This window comes from Tiliqua scincoides, chromosome 2, assembly GCF_035046505.1.
Source record: "Tiliqua scincoides isolate rTilSci1 chromosome 2, rTilSci1.hap2, whole genome shotgun sequence".
Classification (NCBI taxonomy): domain Eukaryota; kingdom Metazoa; phylum Chordata; class Lepidosauria; order Squamata; family Scincidae; genus Tiliqua; species Tiliqua scincoides.
The window spans coordinates 2,224,770-2,243,551 of record NC_089822.1 but is presented as its reverse complement, the minus strand read 5'-3'; the positions used below and the strand labels follow the sequence as shown (position 1 = coordinate 2,243,551).

The 18,782-nt window shown below is 45.7% G+C and overlaps 1 protein-coding gene across 2 annotated transcripts in view; it reads right to left on the bottom strand.

Annotated features, from left to right (window-relative positions):
• Positions 1 to 1,244: 1,244 nt before the first annotated feature.
• The window catches only part of FAM219A (family with sequence similarity 219 member A), a 57,169-nt gene continuing 39,631 nt past the window's right edge, over positions 1,245 to 18,782 (bottom strand). Inside the window, exons 3-6 of one of the 2 annotated variants that reach the window (XM_066616602.1) lie at positions 17,502 to 17,604; positions 11,052 to 11,132; positions 10,439 to 10,493; positions 1,245 to 9,663 (exon numbers count right to left, since the gene is read on the bottom strand). In XM_066616602.1, the coding sequence (XP_066472699.1) occupies positions 9,505 to 9,663; positions 10,439 to 10,493; positions 11,052 to 11,132; positions 17,502 to 17,604 (398 nt within the window). In that variant the 3' untranslated portion in view covers positions 1,245 to 9,504. The remainder of the gene's footprint in view (positions 9,664 to 10,438; positions 10,494 to 11,051; positions 11,133 to 17,501; positions 17,605 to 18,782) is intronic. The other variant, XM_066616603.1, reaches the window with a different exon arrangement.

Genomic DNA, 18,782 nt, shown 5'->3' with positions numbered 1-18,782 from the left:
AAACCAAAGTCTAGGGGTGCCTCTTATAAGTGGCAGCTGCTGTCTGCAGGCTGTAACCACCTTTTCCATCCCACTTCTTGTATTTGTGAGAAAATAATATTCTGTCCCCAAACCCATATTCTGAAATGCTGAGCATCCTCCTCCCCTACTGCAGCTGCAGAGCAGAGGCTGGCAGAGAGTGACTTGTCCAGGGCCACCTAATGAGTTCCTGGTCGAGGAAAGAGCCAAACAGGGAGAATCCAACCAGCTGTTTGGTCTTAGCCATGCCACTAACCAGCTCTCAAAACAGAACCTATTCTTTCTTGGCCTGTCTTTTACCCCTGGTCTCCCGTGTAGGACAGCTGCAGAGGTGTCCCTAGGGTGGGTTAACATAAGAACATAAGAACAGCCCCACTGGATCAGGCCATAGGCCCATCTAGTCCAGCTTCCTGTATCTCACAGCGGCCCACCAAATGCCCCAGGGAGCACAGCAGATAACAAGAGACCTCATCCTGGTGCCCTCCCTTGCATCTGGCATTCGGTGCAGTGCTTACCTGGAGCAGCTCTGCATTCTGGAAGTTTTGGGGTGATGTAATGATGTAAGGTTCTGACCTTCTGGGCTATTGAGCTGCTTTAAATGCAAAAAACAAATCTCCACTCAGTGATCTTCAGCCTACTCCGTGTCACGTCACTTTGTGTTCTTGCCAGTGAACAGCAAAAACAGAACTGCTGGTGTGAGCACAAGGAGGCTGGGCCAGGCCAAAGACTGTATAATAGAAGTTCAGGTGGTGTGGCGTCTCACCCCTCCTGAGGGTGACACCTTGTGTGGCCTGCACCCCTGTTGTGATACTACTGAGCTGTTCTCTAGGTCATTAATAGCTTCTTGTCACTGAAGGAGAAGGGCTGGCCTTGGAATGTTCAGTATCAGGGTAGTTCTTGCAGAGAAAATGCAAATCAATCTGAGCTATAATCAAGCTTCACACATGGTGTGGAGTGGCAACAGGTGGAGGTGGGGGACTAAGAAAGCAGGGGTGCAAGTGGACAAGGAGAACCACAAGAAATGCAGTACTGGCAGGCGGTACAGGAGAGGCTGCATCCAACTGATGACAAATGATACAAAGTGGTAACCAGCTTCATGCTTTGACTCAAGTGAAAAGAAAGCAATAAAAACCAGGTCTTCACTGGAAGGTCTCAGACAATGAGAACAGTCTTAGTTTTTTCTCCTCTAAGGGTCGATAAGACACACAATGAGGCCAGAGACAGGATTCATATGTATGCTTTTTAATATTAATTCTGTTACACTACATACAACCAGTAACAATGATAAATACTGCAATGGAAATGTTAAAAAAATATTATACATGTCTTCCCAAAAACCACATTTTAAAAATAAATTAATGCATAACCAGATGGTAAATAATAAAAAAAACAACAACCAAAGACAACCAAACAGATCCGTTTAAGGCAGTATTCTACACAATGGGGAAAAGGACTGTGCTACATTGTTTGGATCAGGAAAGCAAAAGTTAAGACAAACATTTTGCTAGAAGATGGAGGTTGGCTTACTAAGAGGAGGCAGAATAAACCAAAGAAGAGCCTTCCCCTCCCTCCCCATACATGTGGCTGGGCAGAAAGGGCAGCAATACGGCAGATTCCTTCCAAAAGGGTCAAAATGTGGTTCAAAACTCAACACTGATGCCAAGTGATGGTTTTGGCTGAAAACCACCTCACATCTGGCGGTTTCACACATGTTTGAGATTGACACTGATGGGGATTTAAAACCTGACTCAAGGTCAAATGCAGATGCTGTGTTCTCTCCCAGGGAGTGAGTGTTGTGATCACAACGAGAGGGTTTCTTTTGCAGCACATACCCCACCAGCACCATCTTCTGCCCCTGCAGATCACAATACTAAAAAGGGAGACTGGAAAAGTTGGCATAAAATACATTTCCATCTGGAGCAAAGAAACATAAAAACACACCTCCTCTACAGTTGTTCACCAGATTCTGCTTTCTCTACAGAGGACACCACAATCTGCAACAGAATTTTTACACAGTCACAGCACACTTTTCAGTGAGGAGAATGTAAAGGTCATGCTCCAGGTACAGAACGCCACATCACCTCAGCTCCATGCACTGATGCAGCCCTGATAAAGTTGCCTTACGGGAGGAGGACACAGCTTAACAGATACTTAGTGCAAGAAAAAAAGGTACACTCACCCCCCCCCCCAATATAGCAGCTATGTCTAGCCAGCTTCTCCTGTGGGCAGGACCACCCACTTCCCCAACTGCCTTGTAGAGTGTGCAAAAAGAAACGGGAGAGGCAGTTCTTACCAACCCACTGTTGGCAATAAGGTGCATGTTAGCCAAGTGCCACAAGGCAAAGAAGCTAAGACTTTCCAAAGAATTCCACTCCACCCCTATAAGCTACTTGGAGAAAGGCGACACACTGAGTAAAACAAAAATGAAGAAGGGGGTGGGGGAGAGAGAGGCGGACAGGTTGACACCACTAGTCATGGCCCAACTGCCTGCAGCTTAACTTTCATAGGACTGGCCTGATTGCACAAACCATCTGGGCTGCCGTGTTTCTGGGGGGAGGGGGGTGCCAGTGAAGTAATACATAGTCTGTTAACTGTGCCCCATGATTCTCTGAGACAGTGCAAGGAATTCTGTGGGTTGACTCTCTTGGGACTATGTGGTACAGCTGCCTGAAGGGGGGAACAAAGTGTTTTGCACAGAGCCTGCTTGGCAGATAGAAAATGGCAGACGGGGGGGAGGGGGGGAGATGAGGACAGAGTCTGCTGGCAGAGTCATTTCCATACAAGGGACCTCGTCATTCCACTGCTAGCCGGGGTGGGGGAGATGATGCTAATTCTGGAAATCAAGGTGTGAACTATGGATGTGTGCAATTTAACAAGGCTTGAGATTCTAGCACTAACCACTGGACACGATACCAAGGTTTACCTGTGACGACTAAGTTACACGGTTACTGCTCTTGCTGCGGTTTGCCCCCACCCCCCGCCCGTTCCTTCTCGAGTTCTCTCTACACTTTGACACGGCGACCCACTTCTCCCTCCCGCCACAACCACAACCCTAGTCTTCCCTATGTACAACAGAGATCTGCACAGAGGACACCACCACATGCAAGGCAGCTCCTGTGTTTCAGGACCACTTCAAATGCCAACAGAACCAGTGAGTTCTGCCTTCTAGAGAAAAGGTCGACTGTGAAAGGACTGAAAGAGCAGGAGATGAGCCCTCACGCCTCCCTTCCAAGCTAGTCGTTCTCCTGCAAGGACATCAGGAAGCCATCTCTTCCACATGGGGCAAAACCAGACTCCACCTAAGCTCCCTTCGGAATTTAAGATACCCACCTGGACTACCTAGGGAGGGCCTACATCCTAGCACTCAAATCCGGGTTACTATTTCCAGAAAGAGAAGGGGTGCTGGATTCCCACAGCCTATTGGACAGCAGAGCAACAAGCAGAGACGAGTTTGTGCAACACATTATGGCAGCAGAGGGAGGGCAGGGGGGACTGTGCTCCTTGCCATGGCTTCATGACAGAGTTTTTGAACATGCAGCTCGGAGCTGACGGCTGCTAGTGCTGGGCACAAAGCCATGGAGAGAGAGCGCTCAGCCAGAAACCGTCTCCTGGTTTGCGCCCCCGATAAGCTAATGCTTACACACAGTCTCCTATCAGCCCTTGCTCCCAGGTACAGCAGAAGCTGAGAACACAATTCTACTCTCCCTTCCACCTATCACTTGGCTGACAGGAGAGTGAAACAGTGATGCTGCCATAGCAGTGAACCTTTCAGCAGAGGGGAAAATGGAACAGAGCAAAGAGAGTGCAATCTTGCAGGAAAGGAAAGCAGCCCAGAAGAAGGGCAGTTTGGTTTTGCCATTGTGTTATACATGGGCAAAGAAGTCTCGCTCTAACATAAAGATCAACCAAGACAAGACAGCTTCCTGAATCCCAGACCAAGCCATGTTTGGGCCAGCAGAACACATCACTAGTTGGATTTAATGCTCCAGAGTATTCTGCCAGCATACACGTCTTCTTAAGGTCTTAATTCCCCAACACCACAAGTGCAGGAACTCCCTTCTGCCAAAGTGAAGCTTATCGACATCTGGCACGACCAGAGGAAACCTTTAGAGACCTCCAATGTTTGCCAACTGAACAGCAGCAGCAAAGAGCAGGTTACACTTTCCAAAAGTGTACTTACTGCCTTGGATCCCATATCAAGGCAGGGAGCCTTCCTGGGAAGCAGCACAGCCCTCTTCCCTGAGTGCTGAAAGCTTCCTCTCTACTTGAGCATTCTGCATGCTTTTCTTGGGATGCTCAGTCCTGTTCACAGCGGTTTCCACCAGGTCACTTTGGCCAAGCCAGAGGGTTGGAGCAAAACAAAATCTAATAGTTCAGGTGAGAGACAGACTGATAAAAAGGTCAACCTCAGTGCTTTTTCATGAGGAACCAGAGACAGAAAAAGAAGCACCAATAAACCCTGAAAACTGGGATCTGATCATTTGCAGAGCCTCTAAATATGGAAAATTCAGAAGACATCACACTTCCGGAGGAGTCACAAGCGGCCCGCTGATGTGTCTGAGAACAAACCTCCTTGAAAGCTTCGGGGATTCCTCACAGGACACTCCTGTCTAGGCTTTTGTGCCCATTTCTAAAGGGAATCTTAATGAGCTGCACCATCATCTTTGTCTCTGTTGATATCAGGTTACTTCTTAGATCACAATTTGTCACTATGGAAACAGCTGCGTCACAGCCAACTTGTCTATCAGTGCAATGCAAGATGTAAGCCTAAAGCTTCATCTTCCCTTTAAAGATTATCTTTGGAAACTGCAAATGCTGCTGTCTCTCTGAAAGATACAAAGTGTGGGCTTAAAGAACACCAGAAAATACTTGCTGTGATGGATGGAAGAGCATCAAAAATGTTGGGAAAACTGGAAGGGGAAAAAAAAAGGGTGAGCTAAGAGATGTACAGCCAGGAGCAATTACCTCTCCATTTATACAGTGACATGCTCAGTGAATGATTACAGTTCCACAATGCAAGTGGGATCAATGATCCAGTGACTTATCTGAATCCTGATAGGCAAATCTAACCCATACAAGCTACTAGGACTTGAAGGAAGAGATGTCTTTCATAGGACAAATGGAAAGAATAAATGGTTTCCAAGTAGGAGGGCTAAACATCTAATTCCAGATTTGAAGCAAAATCACAGGGGCAAGGGATACTCAGCGGAGAGCAACTATCAGGTATAAGTTTGTCTTTAAAAAGTTAATCATTACTAAGCACCTCTGAAAATCAAAGACGACACAGTAGTGACTAAGTCAAGTCCCAAGACTTAGTAGTGACTAAGTCAAGTCAATGGAACACAGTAGTGACTAACTTTCTATGGATACAATCCCATGATTTTGGTCTAGGAGACACCTGCTCCCTTTTTTCCATTTTCAAAAGAAGCTGCAAACAAAAGGTGTTTGGCCTTGGTTTGGTGTGCAGAATTTAAGAAGCAGTAACAAATTCTAAGGGAGCTGCGAGCTCGTTACCTACTGCAAGGATCTCACACTGCAAAGCCTCCTTCACGGATCTTTACACGACTGAACACACTGCAGTGCACTCAACCTCAGAGAAACCCATATGGAAAGAGAGGAGGGGAAAGCAAAAGGACAGGTGCAGTTCCACACTCCAGGGTTAACGTGCAGCAAGGCATTCTTCATTCTCCATTAAAAGTGGTTGCATTTTGCAAGTTTTGAAGAAAAACCTACAAGAGAGTTATCAAAGCTGCTAAGGCAGAGTAAAGTAGTCATGTGTCACGGCAGAGCTCACTGCCAGGACAAAAGAAACAAATGCCAAACAGGAGGCTCGTTCAGCTTGCAGGAAAGCTCCACTGGTATGCAAACTGTGCTGTTTCTAACACTGCACAACAAGAAAGCCCAACACTCCCCACTGGCTGCAAAGGCTGGGAGCACAGATGGTGGAATCCACTCACTTGGTGATGAGGCCTCTGGTTAGCAGGAGCAAAGGCATCCACCCTGGAATCTGCCAGGAGAAGAAGCACATGAGATGAGTGACAAGTGGAATGTTGCTAAAAGCACATGGGAGGCCCTCACATTTCCCAGATTTCACTCCAGCAGTCACAGGAGCACACAGCCACAGCCAGTGTTCCAAGATCATTAAAATGAAGGTAGAAGCTTGCCAGCAATTAAGATGGAATGACTAACGGGTCTCCAAGGTTAACAGACGCTGGCAGCATTTAAGCCATTTCTGCCCAACGTTGCATATCCGCAACAAGGATCAAATGTGTACATCTGTGGGCTGGGCAGAAATGGGTTAAGCTAGAAGATTCAGATGCTCATGTTAGCCACAGGTGAAAATAGGCCCTTCCTTCACACTGTGGAATGGAGTCTTGGAAGCCAATGCTAAATCAGAAGGGCACCGAGGTACAGTTTTTAAAGATATAGAGACACAGCAAATCTTCCTCTTTCTAGAAGATCATTTTTTTATGGGGAGTATGATTTTCTTGGAACAGGTCACTTTCCTTCCAACAGATGAGTTTGGGATGGGATGCTTGGAAAGAACACCAGCAGTTTCAGGTTTTCTCCTGGTATTCAAAACCTCCAGGTGCCTGCCCTGTTCCCTTCTCCTTCCCTGTATTCATCCCAAGTCCAACAACAGCACCTCAGAGCCATGGAGTTGCCACATCCACTCCCACAACCTACAGAAGTGGCTAAAAACCCAAGGTGAATGCTCAGAACCAAGCTCGACAGGTGGAGCTCAGGAAGAGAGGCCTCCTGAAACATCTGCCTGAGATCTCTCATTCATCCTCTAAAATCCACCTTAAAAGGAAGTTGCATGTTCCCTACAAAGGCCAGCTCTCACCTTACATTTTTTAGGAAAGCATGAAAGCAAATGGAGATCTATGTACATCATAAAGGTATAAGTGATTTGCTGCAACTCAGATGCCTGGTGACACACATCATGGCTAGGTTCCATGTAATGTGTGAAATGGTCCTAGGAAACGGCAGTGTAGCAGGGCTGTTGGTAAACATTTGGTGGCAGCCACATGGAACTCTGTCAATACATTCAGCTGTCCTGATCACAACGCTGCAGTACTTGTCCTCCCCCCCCACTCCCCCAGTCTTGTATCCATCCCCTCCTTAGAAAATGTACAGACACAAAGCTTAGGAGCGAAGAGAAGCCAAAAATTTCTTCTATTTTATGTCCCTGCATCAACCTGATCCACACTGTACCACCATCACGGACTTTGGCAAACCCCATATTTTCACGGGTGCTTATGGAGAACACACACCAGGCAGGACAGCTTGCAGGAAAGCAGAGAGGTGTGTGGGACTCTTTACAAGGCTCACTTTTTTATGCACTGATATGAAAAAGTTATATTCAAAGCACAGTCCTTTTGTAACTCAAAAGGCTGGTGCAAGATAATACAACTGACTTAGTTAGAAATATCAACCCCCTCTATAAACCAGTGCAAAAGAGAACACTTGGGATTGTCTATGGGTTAACTTAAATAAGCAGTGCATGCAGATTAAATATGGATTAGTTAATCTCTAGGTAGAAGCTCATAAAAGGGATTAAAAGGCTCCCCCCCCCCCAGTCAATCATCCAAGGCTTAGGGCTTATTTCTGATAAGGTAATTTTACTCTGTATTCAGAATTTATTAAATCAAAGGCTCAGTCCTTGCTAGATTCCACCCACTCCTAAATGTTCATTGTTAGGCATGTCTAAAACTTTGTGAAGCCCCTTACATCTCAAATACATTGAGAACAGGAGAGGCAAGTTCCTGCTATCACTTATTTTTCCTAGCTGACCTGACAACCCTGTTTTCAGCAGCAGAAAACCCCTTTGCTTCTGTTCGTCTGGGGCACTGGATGGGAGAGACAGAGTCTACCAATACTGGGCCACAAAACTTAGGGATTCCTCTGCACAGCGATTCAGGATTGACCCATATGCCACTCTGAGACAAGCAGTCCCACAGGCCAAAACATTGTTTTGAATGGAAGAAAACTACAATCTATTTTTTTGTGCTTGAACAGTGGAGGATCATGAGATTTGTGACAACCTACAAGGACAAGCTGGATGGCAAATGTTAGAGTAGACCTCTTTACATTGGGCAGGATATTTGGCATGGAAGAACTCTACTGGCAAGCCCTAATGGCAGAGATTTGGAGCTAGGCCAGCAGCACCCTCGGGACAACGTCTCCCACGTTGTTGCACAGCTGGCACGAAAAATGTGAGAGAGAACAGCAATCAGGGACTGCAAACGTGCTCCCTGGATTGCTCTGCTTAAGCTGGTGGTCTGCAAATGGTTCGAGAAGCAGCAGAGCAGCACCACAGGCACTTGCCCTGCTGGTCGCTGATAGGGCACTTCCTTCTGCCTGTGGCACTGTATTAGGAGAACCAGCGGTAAGGGTGGCTCCTTTTCCTTGACGGAAAAGCCCCTTTTATGGGACTGAAGGTTTATTTGTGATAAGCATTGCTCTTAGGGACTCAAAAGCTAAAAAACAAAATCTGCCTGCAAATGTGTTTGGGCTCATTTGTTGACGTTGAGAGCCAATTTCATGAACCTCTGGAGCCCTCTAGGCAAACACAGCAATTCCTACAGGATAAGTCCTGTGCAAACCAAGACTGCACCCAGGCAGGACCTGGTGAACAGGTTGTGGGTCTCCTGGGGCACTAGAAAATCGCTTATTTTGCAAATGCAGTCAGTGGCATTTGGCCAGCAGCAGAACTTCTCTTCCATGGGCATTTGTGGGAACTGAGTACGGCACAGCACCAAGAACCCAATGGACACGATCTATTCTTTTAGGGAGGATTCTGGGTCACAAACAAAGGTCAATAAATGAAACTTGGCTGAACTTTTGGACAGGCTGTACTCCCAAGACCGAGCACTGCATTTTATGATGCTTTGTGTTGCTTATTTGAAAGAACAGTGCAAACACCAACTTTTTCCTCACTTTCATGTCACTTATACCTGATTTTTAATGTGAATTTATCTAGGTCAAACTAGATCCTATTAAGTATTCTCAACTTCATGACTTTCCGCCACCCTGTTCTAGGCCACTCCGTGTCATCCAAGGAGCCACAGATTCTCCAAAATGAATTTCACCCTGATATCCCCTTCTCTTCTCAGAGAACTTTGTATTCCATTTCAGGTGCTGATCTCGACTCCTGCAGCTACAGTAAACTGTGACAGGAAGGACTGACTACAGCAACTTAACCCGGTTTCCCCAGAATCTTGTACATGATACAAGATAAAAACTGTGCCCAGGTCAAAGGGGACACACTGGGCTTTGCGGACCAAGGGTCCACACCTGGCATCTCCTAGTTTGCTTGCTTTCTGAAAACAAGAGAGGATCATAAAATGAGTTTTCTTTTTGGTTTCTCCTGGCTCCATGAACACAAAGAGGTGCAGGTCCTACCATAGGAGGAAGCAATGGCTTGTTAAGTTTTACAGTTATAGTGGAAAGCACTGAGCGCCCCCTGCTGGGCTTCCCTCATTACTGGATGTGGCAGGCAGTGGAGGAGGTGGCTTGACAGCACATGCAAGTGGGGTTGACCGACTTGGGGGGAATTAGGTCGAGGTCCTCGTCATCCGGGATCTCATCTAACCGATACCCGTCCTTCAGCAGCTGGATGTTCAAGTCCTGGTTAATCTGCTGCAGACAAAGAGCCAGCAAGTCACAGAACTGACAATTCAGCACCCGTCTCCACCCCCCCCCCCCGAAACACACTTCCTCCAAGGGGCAACTAGTCAAATATTGAGAGTTACTAGACAGAGACAACAGCTCCCTGTCTGAGCCCAGTCTTTGCATGTGCAATGCCTCAAGGTCATTTTCAGCACCCCCAGTGATAAGGATCTCTGTTAGCAGGGCAGAAAAGCAGCTTCTCTGTGGGACCCCAGAGAGCTGCTGGTCAAAGAGGACATTCGAGCAGGAGACCTTCCCAGTTTTGCTACCCAAGACCTCATTGAAGATGCAAAGGCCTGGGTTCAATCTCCCAAATGCAAAGCAGGTGCTCTACTATTGAGGAAGGGATGCTGCTGAACGATTACTCAAAATTAAGCATGGTTGCAGAACTGGAGTTAATATGCATTTTTAAAATGTATTTATTTATAGAATTCAATCAAGACAATAGTGGTTCAAACTACCCAACAACATGCTTGTTGGCAACACTGGATCTAAAGATGACAAGACAAAGGATACAAGATGGATACAAAGGGAACTGCCCCCCATCCTGGTATAGGCTGGTCCTGGACCAATTAGCTTTTGCAAGGAAACTACCAAAACACTCTCTGGATTTTGGTTGCATAAAATATGCAGGGAGGACCAGCTGCTTCAAGCAAGGAGAAGTACTTGTACTTTGGAGAGGCTTCCTAAGCCAGCAGTTGCCCTTTTGGAAATTGAAAGGCATTTCAGAGGATCCAGAACTCACCTCAGCTGAAGAATATCCTGAAGAGGAGTATCTGGACATGTCAAAGTCATCATCACTACACAGGACAAAAAGGGATCCCCAGTTAACAAGAGATGTCATCTGTAATCTGCTATAGGCTGCAACAGCAGCATGCACAGAGGGAACTCAGTCCTGCCAGATCTGGCCGAAACCCACCTAATTTTCCACTGTTTCCAGCAGTGGCCACCGAGAGGCCTCTAGGAAGCCTCCCACAAGTAGGCAACAGAAGTGATGGTTGCCTCCTTTGACTGTCATTTAAGCTAGTTGTTATTAGCACAGGTTGTGGCTGTGAGGTGCACTGACATTACACTGCAGGCCCATCACTGGGAGCTGGAGGACACTGCTGCCACAGCTATTTTATAAAAACCTCCTTAATGTTGTGTGAGGGGTTGTGTCATGGTCACCACCTTGGGTGTTCCTCACAAGCCTGGGAGGAACGCTGATCTTTCAGTGCTACCAAGCGGAGGTTCAGCAGCTCTGCATGGCTGCCCAGCAAGACTGAGAAACAGCAGAAAGCTCCCAGAAAATCCCCAGAATGACAGCAATTTTCTATGTTTAACAAATCATTTAGTTTGCTTAGTATTCTGTCAGATACCTGTCTGTGTCCAGAGCTACCAAAGGCTTTTCATCAGGGCTCTGATCTAATGAAGAATAACCTTTGTTTGGAACAACAAGCCTGAAAGTAAGAAAAAAGAAATCAAGTCACACACATTACAAAATAATCCTTGAAAGCAAACAAGAGTAAACAAAAGAAGCCGTTCCATTTTGTTCCATAATATCAGGATACATGTCAAATATAAAAGCAGTTTGACAAGTGGCAGAAGCAGCTGGGGGAAATTTCCTGCCATGGGTGGGACAAGAAAAAACTATGTTGGGTCTTGAAAATTTGAGAACACAGGATTCAGACCAGACCACTGTGAGTGGCACACAGTTCCCAGGGCTTAGTCTGTTGGCCTGCTTTGTTTGCTTCCAGACACTTATTGGAGATTCACCAACCCACCGCAGACACTCGCCTATCTCACAGATAAACCAAGGGAAGGTTTTGAGCCCCAAATCATGGAATTTTCTGTGACCCTCAGATAAGTCGGGGGTTAAACTTAGGGGGGCGTCTGGCTATAATTTTGTCTGATTTTACCTGAAGCCAGATCCTGAAAAATAACCTTCCAGTAATTGTTACCTAAAAACTGTACAGTTTCTAATTTATTAAAAATACAATAGACCATAAGATGCATTTTTGTTCATTAACTTTTAAAATTCTGGTCTTCACAACATTTGTATAAGAACATAAGAGCAGCCCCACTGGATCAGGTCATAGGCCCATCTAGTCCAGCTTCCTGTATCTCACAGCAGCCAGTAGAACCATTAATCAAATCCTTCTTTAAGGTGCCTGGTGTGTGAAGCCAGAGGCTCAACATGTAACATACAACATAAAACATGTAATTGGGAGTGTGCAATTCAGTTCACAGCAGGAAGACAAGCAACAAGGACTGAGCATGAGCAAGCGCAGCTGCAACCCTCTTTACTCAGAAGCAGACCCACTGCTTTCCATGGGTGTTATTCTTAAATAATGGTGCATTGTAGCCTGGGACCTTGTTTCAGATGGAAATGAGGATCACATCCTGGGGTTTTAAAACCAGACCCCTAAACTTGGTGTGTGTGTGTGTCTGTGAGTGTGTGTGTGTGTGTCTGTGAGTGAGAGAGAGAGAGAGAGAGAGAGAGAGAGAGAGAGAAAGAAATTCTTTGCAAACAACTTGCCAGGAATGTTCAGAGGCAGCAGCAAAAGAAAAGGAGGCATTTCCCTTCTTCTCCAAGCTACAAGGGAGACAAAGGAGCTTCTGGGAATTGTGGGATTATGTGCTGCATTCCATAGCAGTAGCACATACAGACTACAATTCCCAGAAGCGGCTTCACTTCTCTTCCTGTCTAGAGAAGAAGCTAAAGTGGCTGCCTCTGAATACCGTAATTACTGCTAAAAATTCTCCTTTTTGTCTACCTGCTTCTCACCCATTTCCACGCCCGCCCCACTTCACCAGACAGCTGCTGAGCCTCCATAAGCTTCCCAGAAGCTCCCAGAGGATTCTGCCTCATTTGCTGCATTGACCGGGTACAAGTCAACCCAGGATCTGAGGCTTCATTTTCAGGCATAAATTTTTCAACCTAAAGGCAAGTATATACGGTAGTTTAAACTCAGTTTCTAGCCCTCATGGTTGCAAAACTGCTTCAACAACAGAAAGGCTCTTAAAAATATCAAGAAGTTGAAAGAACTTTAACAAACATATATGTTCATCTTTTTTGACAGTAAATGTAACATTTGCCTTACCACTATCTAGCCAAGAGTACATAGATGACTGTGCTTGGCAGTTAGAGAGCTGCATGGGAAACTGATCAGGCTTTCTAAGGCAAAACTGGGCATAGAAGTTGTAAACACAATCAAGCTGAGAAAACAAACGGACAAGGTTGGCCATGATCACAGTGCAAGAGGCAGTACAGATATTCTAGCACCATCTGTGCAGCTTTTTTTTTTAAACAGCAGCTCTCAACACTGACTTAAAAGTCTTTAAAATCTGGAGTTCTCACAGTTGTGCATTTCTATGGTAAAAACCTAGGTGCATGCACCAATGTGATCATCATAGAAATTTCCTTAATGTTCTCAATGTTTGGAACCATCACTGCACTGGAAACTCCTACAATTATCACATATTAATACTTGCTTGACAGGGTCCTCTGAATATTGATCTTCCAACGACATCTGCTGTCTTCCATCCACCCCCAACATGGTTGAAATTATTCTTCAAAACATTTATATACCACCATTAGCCCCATCCAACTAGGGCATCCAATGTGCAGCTAATATTATAATGCTGTTGTACAAATCGATGGTAAGGCTACACCTGGAGTAATGCGTCCAGTTCTGGTCGCGACATCTCAAAAAAGACATAGTGGAAATGGAAAAGGTGCAAAAGAGAGCGGCTAAGATGATTACTGAGCTGGGGCACCTTCCTTATGAGAAAAGGCTACGGAGCTTGGGCCTCTTCAGTCTAGAAAAAGACGCCTGAGGGGGGATATTATTGAGACATACAAAATTATGCATGGGAAGGATCAAGTGGATATTGTTGGCATCCTTCAGTCTCGAGGGACTATGGTATCGTGCTCTGAAAGGTGGTTTTGGAACATCGTCTAGTGTGGCTGAAAAGGCCAATTCGGGAGTGACAATCCCTTCCACACTGGGAGCAAGTGCAGTCTGACCCTGGTCTGTCTCCCTGGCTATGGGCCTTCCTTCTTTGCCTCAGACTATTGGCCAAGTGTCTCTTCAAACTGGGAAAGGCCATGCTGCACAGCCTGCCTCCAAGCGGGCCACTCAGAGGCCAGGGTTTCCCACTTGTTGAGGTCCATCCCTAAGGCCTTCAGATCCCTCTTGCAGATGTCCTTGTATCGCAGCTGTGGTCTACCTGTAGGGCGCTTTCCTTGCACGAGTTCTCCATAGAGGAGATCCTTTGGGATCCGGCCATCATCCATTATCACGACATGACCGAGCCAACGCAGGCGTCTCTGTTTCAGCAGTGCATACATGCTAGGGATTCCAGCACGTTCCAGGACTGTGTTGTTTGGAACTTTGTCCTGCCAGGTGATGCCGAGAATGCGTTGGAGGCAGCGCATGTGGAAAGCGTTCAGTTTCCTCTCCTGTTGTGAGCAAGGAGTCCATGACTTGCTGCAATACAGAAGTGTACTCAGGACGCAAGCTCTGTAGACCTGGATCTTGGTATGTTCCGTCAGCTTCTTGTTGGACCAGACTCTCTTTGTGAGTCTGGAAAACGTGGTAGCTGCTTTACTGATGCGCTTGTTTAGCTCTGTATCGAGAGAATGAGTGTCGGAGATCGTTGAGCCAAGGTACACAAAGTCATGGACAACCTCCAGTTCATGTGCAGAGATTGTAATGCAGTGAGGTGAGTCCACATCCTGAACCATGACCTGTGTTTTCTTCAGGCTGATCGTCAGTCCAAAATCTTGGCAGGCCTTGCTAAAACGATCCATGAGCTGCTGGAGATCTTTGGCAGAGTGGGTAGTGACAGCTGCATCGTCGGCAAAGAGGAAGTCACGCAGACATTTCAGCTGGACTTTGGACTTTGTTCTCAGTCTGGAGAGGTTGAAGAGCTTTCCGTCTGATCTGGTCCGGAGACAGATGCCTTCTGTTGCAGTTCCAAAGGCATGCTTCAGCAGGACAGCGAAGAAAATCCCAAACAAGGTTGGTGCAAGAACACAGCCCTGCTTCACGCCGCTTCGGATGTCAAAGGGGTCTGATGTGGAGCCATCCAAGACAACAGTGCCCTTCATGTCCTTGTGGAAGGATCTGATGATGCTGAGGAGCCTGGGTGGACATCCAATCTTGGGGAGAATCTTGAAGAGGCCATCCCTGCTGACCAGGTCGAAGGCCTTTGTGAGATCTATGAAGGCTATAAAGAGTGGCTGTCACTGTTCCCTGCATTTCTCCTGCAGTTGTCTAAGGGAGAATACCATATCAGTGGTGGACCTGTTGGCTCGGAATTCGCACTGTGATTCTGGATAAATGCTCTCTGCAAGTACCTGGAGCCTCTTTAGTGCAACTTGGGCAAACAACTTTCCTACAACGCTAAGGAGAGAGATGCCACGGTAGTTAGTGCAGTCACCCCTGTCGCCTTTGTTCTTGTACAGCGTGATGATGTTTGCATCCCTCATGTCTTGAGGTACTCCACCTTCTCTCCAGCAGAGACAGAGGATTTCATGCAGCTCAGTGACAATCTCTAGAGATGCTCTATCTGGTGTGCTCCCTGGGGCATTTTGAGGGCCACTGTGAGATACAGGAAGCTGGACTAGATGGGCCAATGGCCTGATCCAGTGGGGCTGTTCTTATGTTCTCTTTACACTCTCACATAACACCAGAACCAGGGGACATCCACTAAAATTGAGTTAGGACAGACAAAAGAAAGTATTTCTTTACTCAGTGTGTGGTTGGTCTGTGGAACTCCTTGCCACATGATGTGGTGATGGCATCTGGCCTGGGCGCCTTTAAAAGGGGATTGGAATGTTTATGGAGGAAAAATCCTTTACAGGTTACAAGTCATGATGCGTATGTGCAACCTCCTAATTTTAGAAACGGGCTATGTATCAGAATGCCATATGCAAGGGAGGGCACCAGGATGAGGTCTCTTGTTATCTGGTGTGCTCCCTGGGGCATTTGGTGGGCCGCTGTGAGATACAGGAAGCTGGACTCAATGGGCCTATGGCCTGATCCAGTGGGGCTGTTCTTATGCTCTTACAGACGATGCTCACTATATCTTTTCTCTTAGAGGACACGCCACTGTACTTGTAGGAGGCTACACAGTCGAGTCTAACTCAAGAACAGAATTACAGAGAACACTTTGGGAATCTATGGTAAGGCCACACCTGGAGTATTGTGTCCAGTTCTGGTCACCACATCTCAAAAAAGACATAGTGGAAATGGAAAAGGTGCAAAAGAGAGCAACTAAGATGATTACGGGGCTGGAGCACCTTCCTTATGAGGAAAGGCTACTGCGTTTGGGCCTCTTCAGCCAAGAAAAGAGACGCCTGAGGGGGGACATGATTGAGACATACAAAATTATGCAGGGGATGGACAGAGTGGATAGGGAGATGCTCTTTACACTCTCACATAATACCAGAACCAGGGGACATCCACTAAAATTGAGTGTTGGGCGGGTTAGGACAGAAAAAAGAAAATATTTCTTTACTCAGCATGTGGTCGGTCTGTGGAACTCCGGTCAGAATGCCAGATGCAAGAGAGGGCACCAGGATGAGGTCTCTTGTTATCCGGTGTGCTCCCTGGGGCATTTGGTGGGCCAATGTGAGATACAGGAAGCTGGACTAGATGGGCCTATGGCCTGATCCAGTGGGGCTGTTCTTATGTTCACACAGACAGCAGAAATAGTTTTCACCAAATGGGTTGTTTTTTGTTTTTTTGTTTTTAGAACGCCCCCACCACTCTTATCAAATACATTCTCAAACTGAAGCACAGGCAAGGGCCTCCATTCAAGGGAGATTTGCCTGCTCAATCTTTTTTTCCCTCAGTGTCTCCAACTTAAGATCAAGTTTCAAAAACAGAAAAATAGATTGTCATTCTTTAGTTGACTTCTGACCTTGTAGAAGGGTCTAGTTAAGGCTCTTGTTCTCTTCAAGAGACGCATAGCACACTTCATTTATAAATATAAAGGTAGGCAGCCTGGGAATGTTACGTCTTCTTGCAACTGAAAAATAATTGCTTGATAAAATCTACTAAATTTTTCCCTTTGGAATAAGCCTGCTAGTTTTCAAATACTTCTTGGAATTCATTGCTGCTTTTTTTTTTTTTTCCACGCAATGCTTGCTCTTTATACTTTCACAGCTTCAGCCTATGATGACTAAAAAGTAGGATTATGGCAATTCTAACAAAAGCCCAAAGACCTCATGAGAGTGCCAAAAACAACATATGCCCCAAACATAAAATTTAAGAGAAAAATGAAAAAAAAAAATTAAGGGCCAACTGTAAAACCTTAAATCTGATACACACATGTTGGTAGGATACATTAAGTATCTTGTAGGACCTTCCCAGGGATGGAGTCAGAACTTAAAAGTGCAATTTCTGCTTCCAGCAAGGGTTTCCTACAACTACTGCTAGTCTTGTTCCAACATCTGGACAAACTCTTCATTCACTCTGAACATAAGGAGACTCCTCCTGGGTTAGATCAAAGGTCCAGCTTCCAACAGGGGCCAGTCACATGGTTTTAGGAAGCTCAGGAAAGATGTGATAGTGGGAGTCTTTTCTGCAGTTCTGTTCATCAGAAGTTAGCATTCAGATGTATACTGCTTTTCTGGCCAACCTCTATCCCATCCTCTAGGAATGTGTTCAAACCCTTTTTGAAGCCAACCAAGTTGGTGTTAGTGCCGCATCTTTTTCCTCAAAGAACTGTGGATGAATAACCAGTGTGCTCTCTCTACTGGACGCCCACTAGCATCACTTACATATTAAATACTTCGCTGGTGTGAAGTGGCCTACCTTGTTCGCGCCATCACATTGTTCTTCTTGGGCTGTTGGTTAACGGGGCTCCCCATGTTGCCATTTTTCAGAGATCCCTTACGAGCCAACTCTCTCTGTTTCTCTGCAAAGGCAGGCAGGCAGAAAACACACACATTAGGATGGTGTTGCTCTGATGGTTATTAAGCAGCAAGGATAGCCACACACACTAACACAATTTTGGAGAAATTCTTTTCTCCAAAAGAAGCCTAGAGAGTGTACTCATCCTTCATTCTTCCCTTAACCTTGATGTTGTACCAAGAAGGACAAGTGTTGGAAAGAAAAGGATGCTGAAAATATCATTTCCATGTATTTATTTTAAAATATTTGTATCCTAGTTTTCCCTTCTCTACTGGGAGGCAACCAAGGTGGCCAATAAGATTTCAACACAATGCAATAAATTTAAAACAAAAAGCAAGCAGTGATCACAGTTACAATTGAAACAGAGTAAAACAAATTCTTGGGGCATCAATAAGCAAAGCATCCGAACAGACTACTGGAAAAAAAACCCCGAAATTCCCAAAGCAAAGAAAATACTCGGTTTTGACACCAACTGTGGGGTGCATGTGTGTCACACAACAAGCTGGCCTGCTGGAGTCTTATTTGCTACCAGGATTAACCCATAATTTTCCAAACACAAGTCATTACATCAGTAGATACACCTAGGCAGCAAGCTGAGGCAGTGATTTTCAACCTTCTTCATCTCACAAACAAGGCACTAAAATTGTTAAGACAAACCAACATTTTTTAAGGATATATTTTATCATTTTAAAAAAGTATTGAATTTCAAACACTTTCTTAATAACTAACATTTTAATCACTGTGCTGAAGAGTATTTCAATCCTCTACTATTTCTGCCAGCTTACCTTCCTCTGCAACAGTTAATTCTGCCGACTTGCACACACTTAATACAAGCTCTCATCCGGTCCAAGAAGATACCTCAAGAGACTGCTTCAAAAAAGCCACAACCCTGCCACTTTTGGGTTTTGATTGGTCTACTTGGCTTCCACTCAGTCATACCCTGATTTCAGTTGGTGTATATTAAATAGCCCCACCTCTCCCTGTTTGGACAGGGAGCTTGGTGATGCTGAGCCACTGGGAGTTTCACTCAGGCTTGGAAATAATTCTGTGACAACAAAGAAGCAATACAGGTCAGAACTCCTGTGTGGATTTCTAGGACACAGGATACTAATATAACTACTAATAAATGATCCTCTCCCAAACTCGTGTAGCACATCTGCGGACCATTCACAGTACACGACT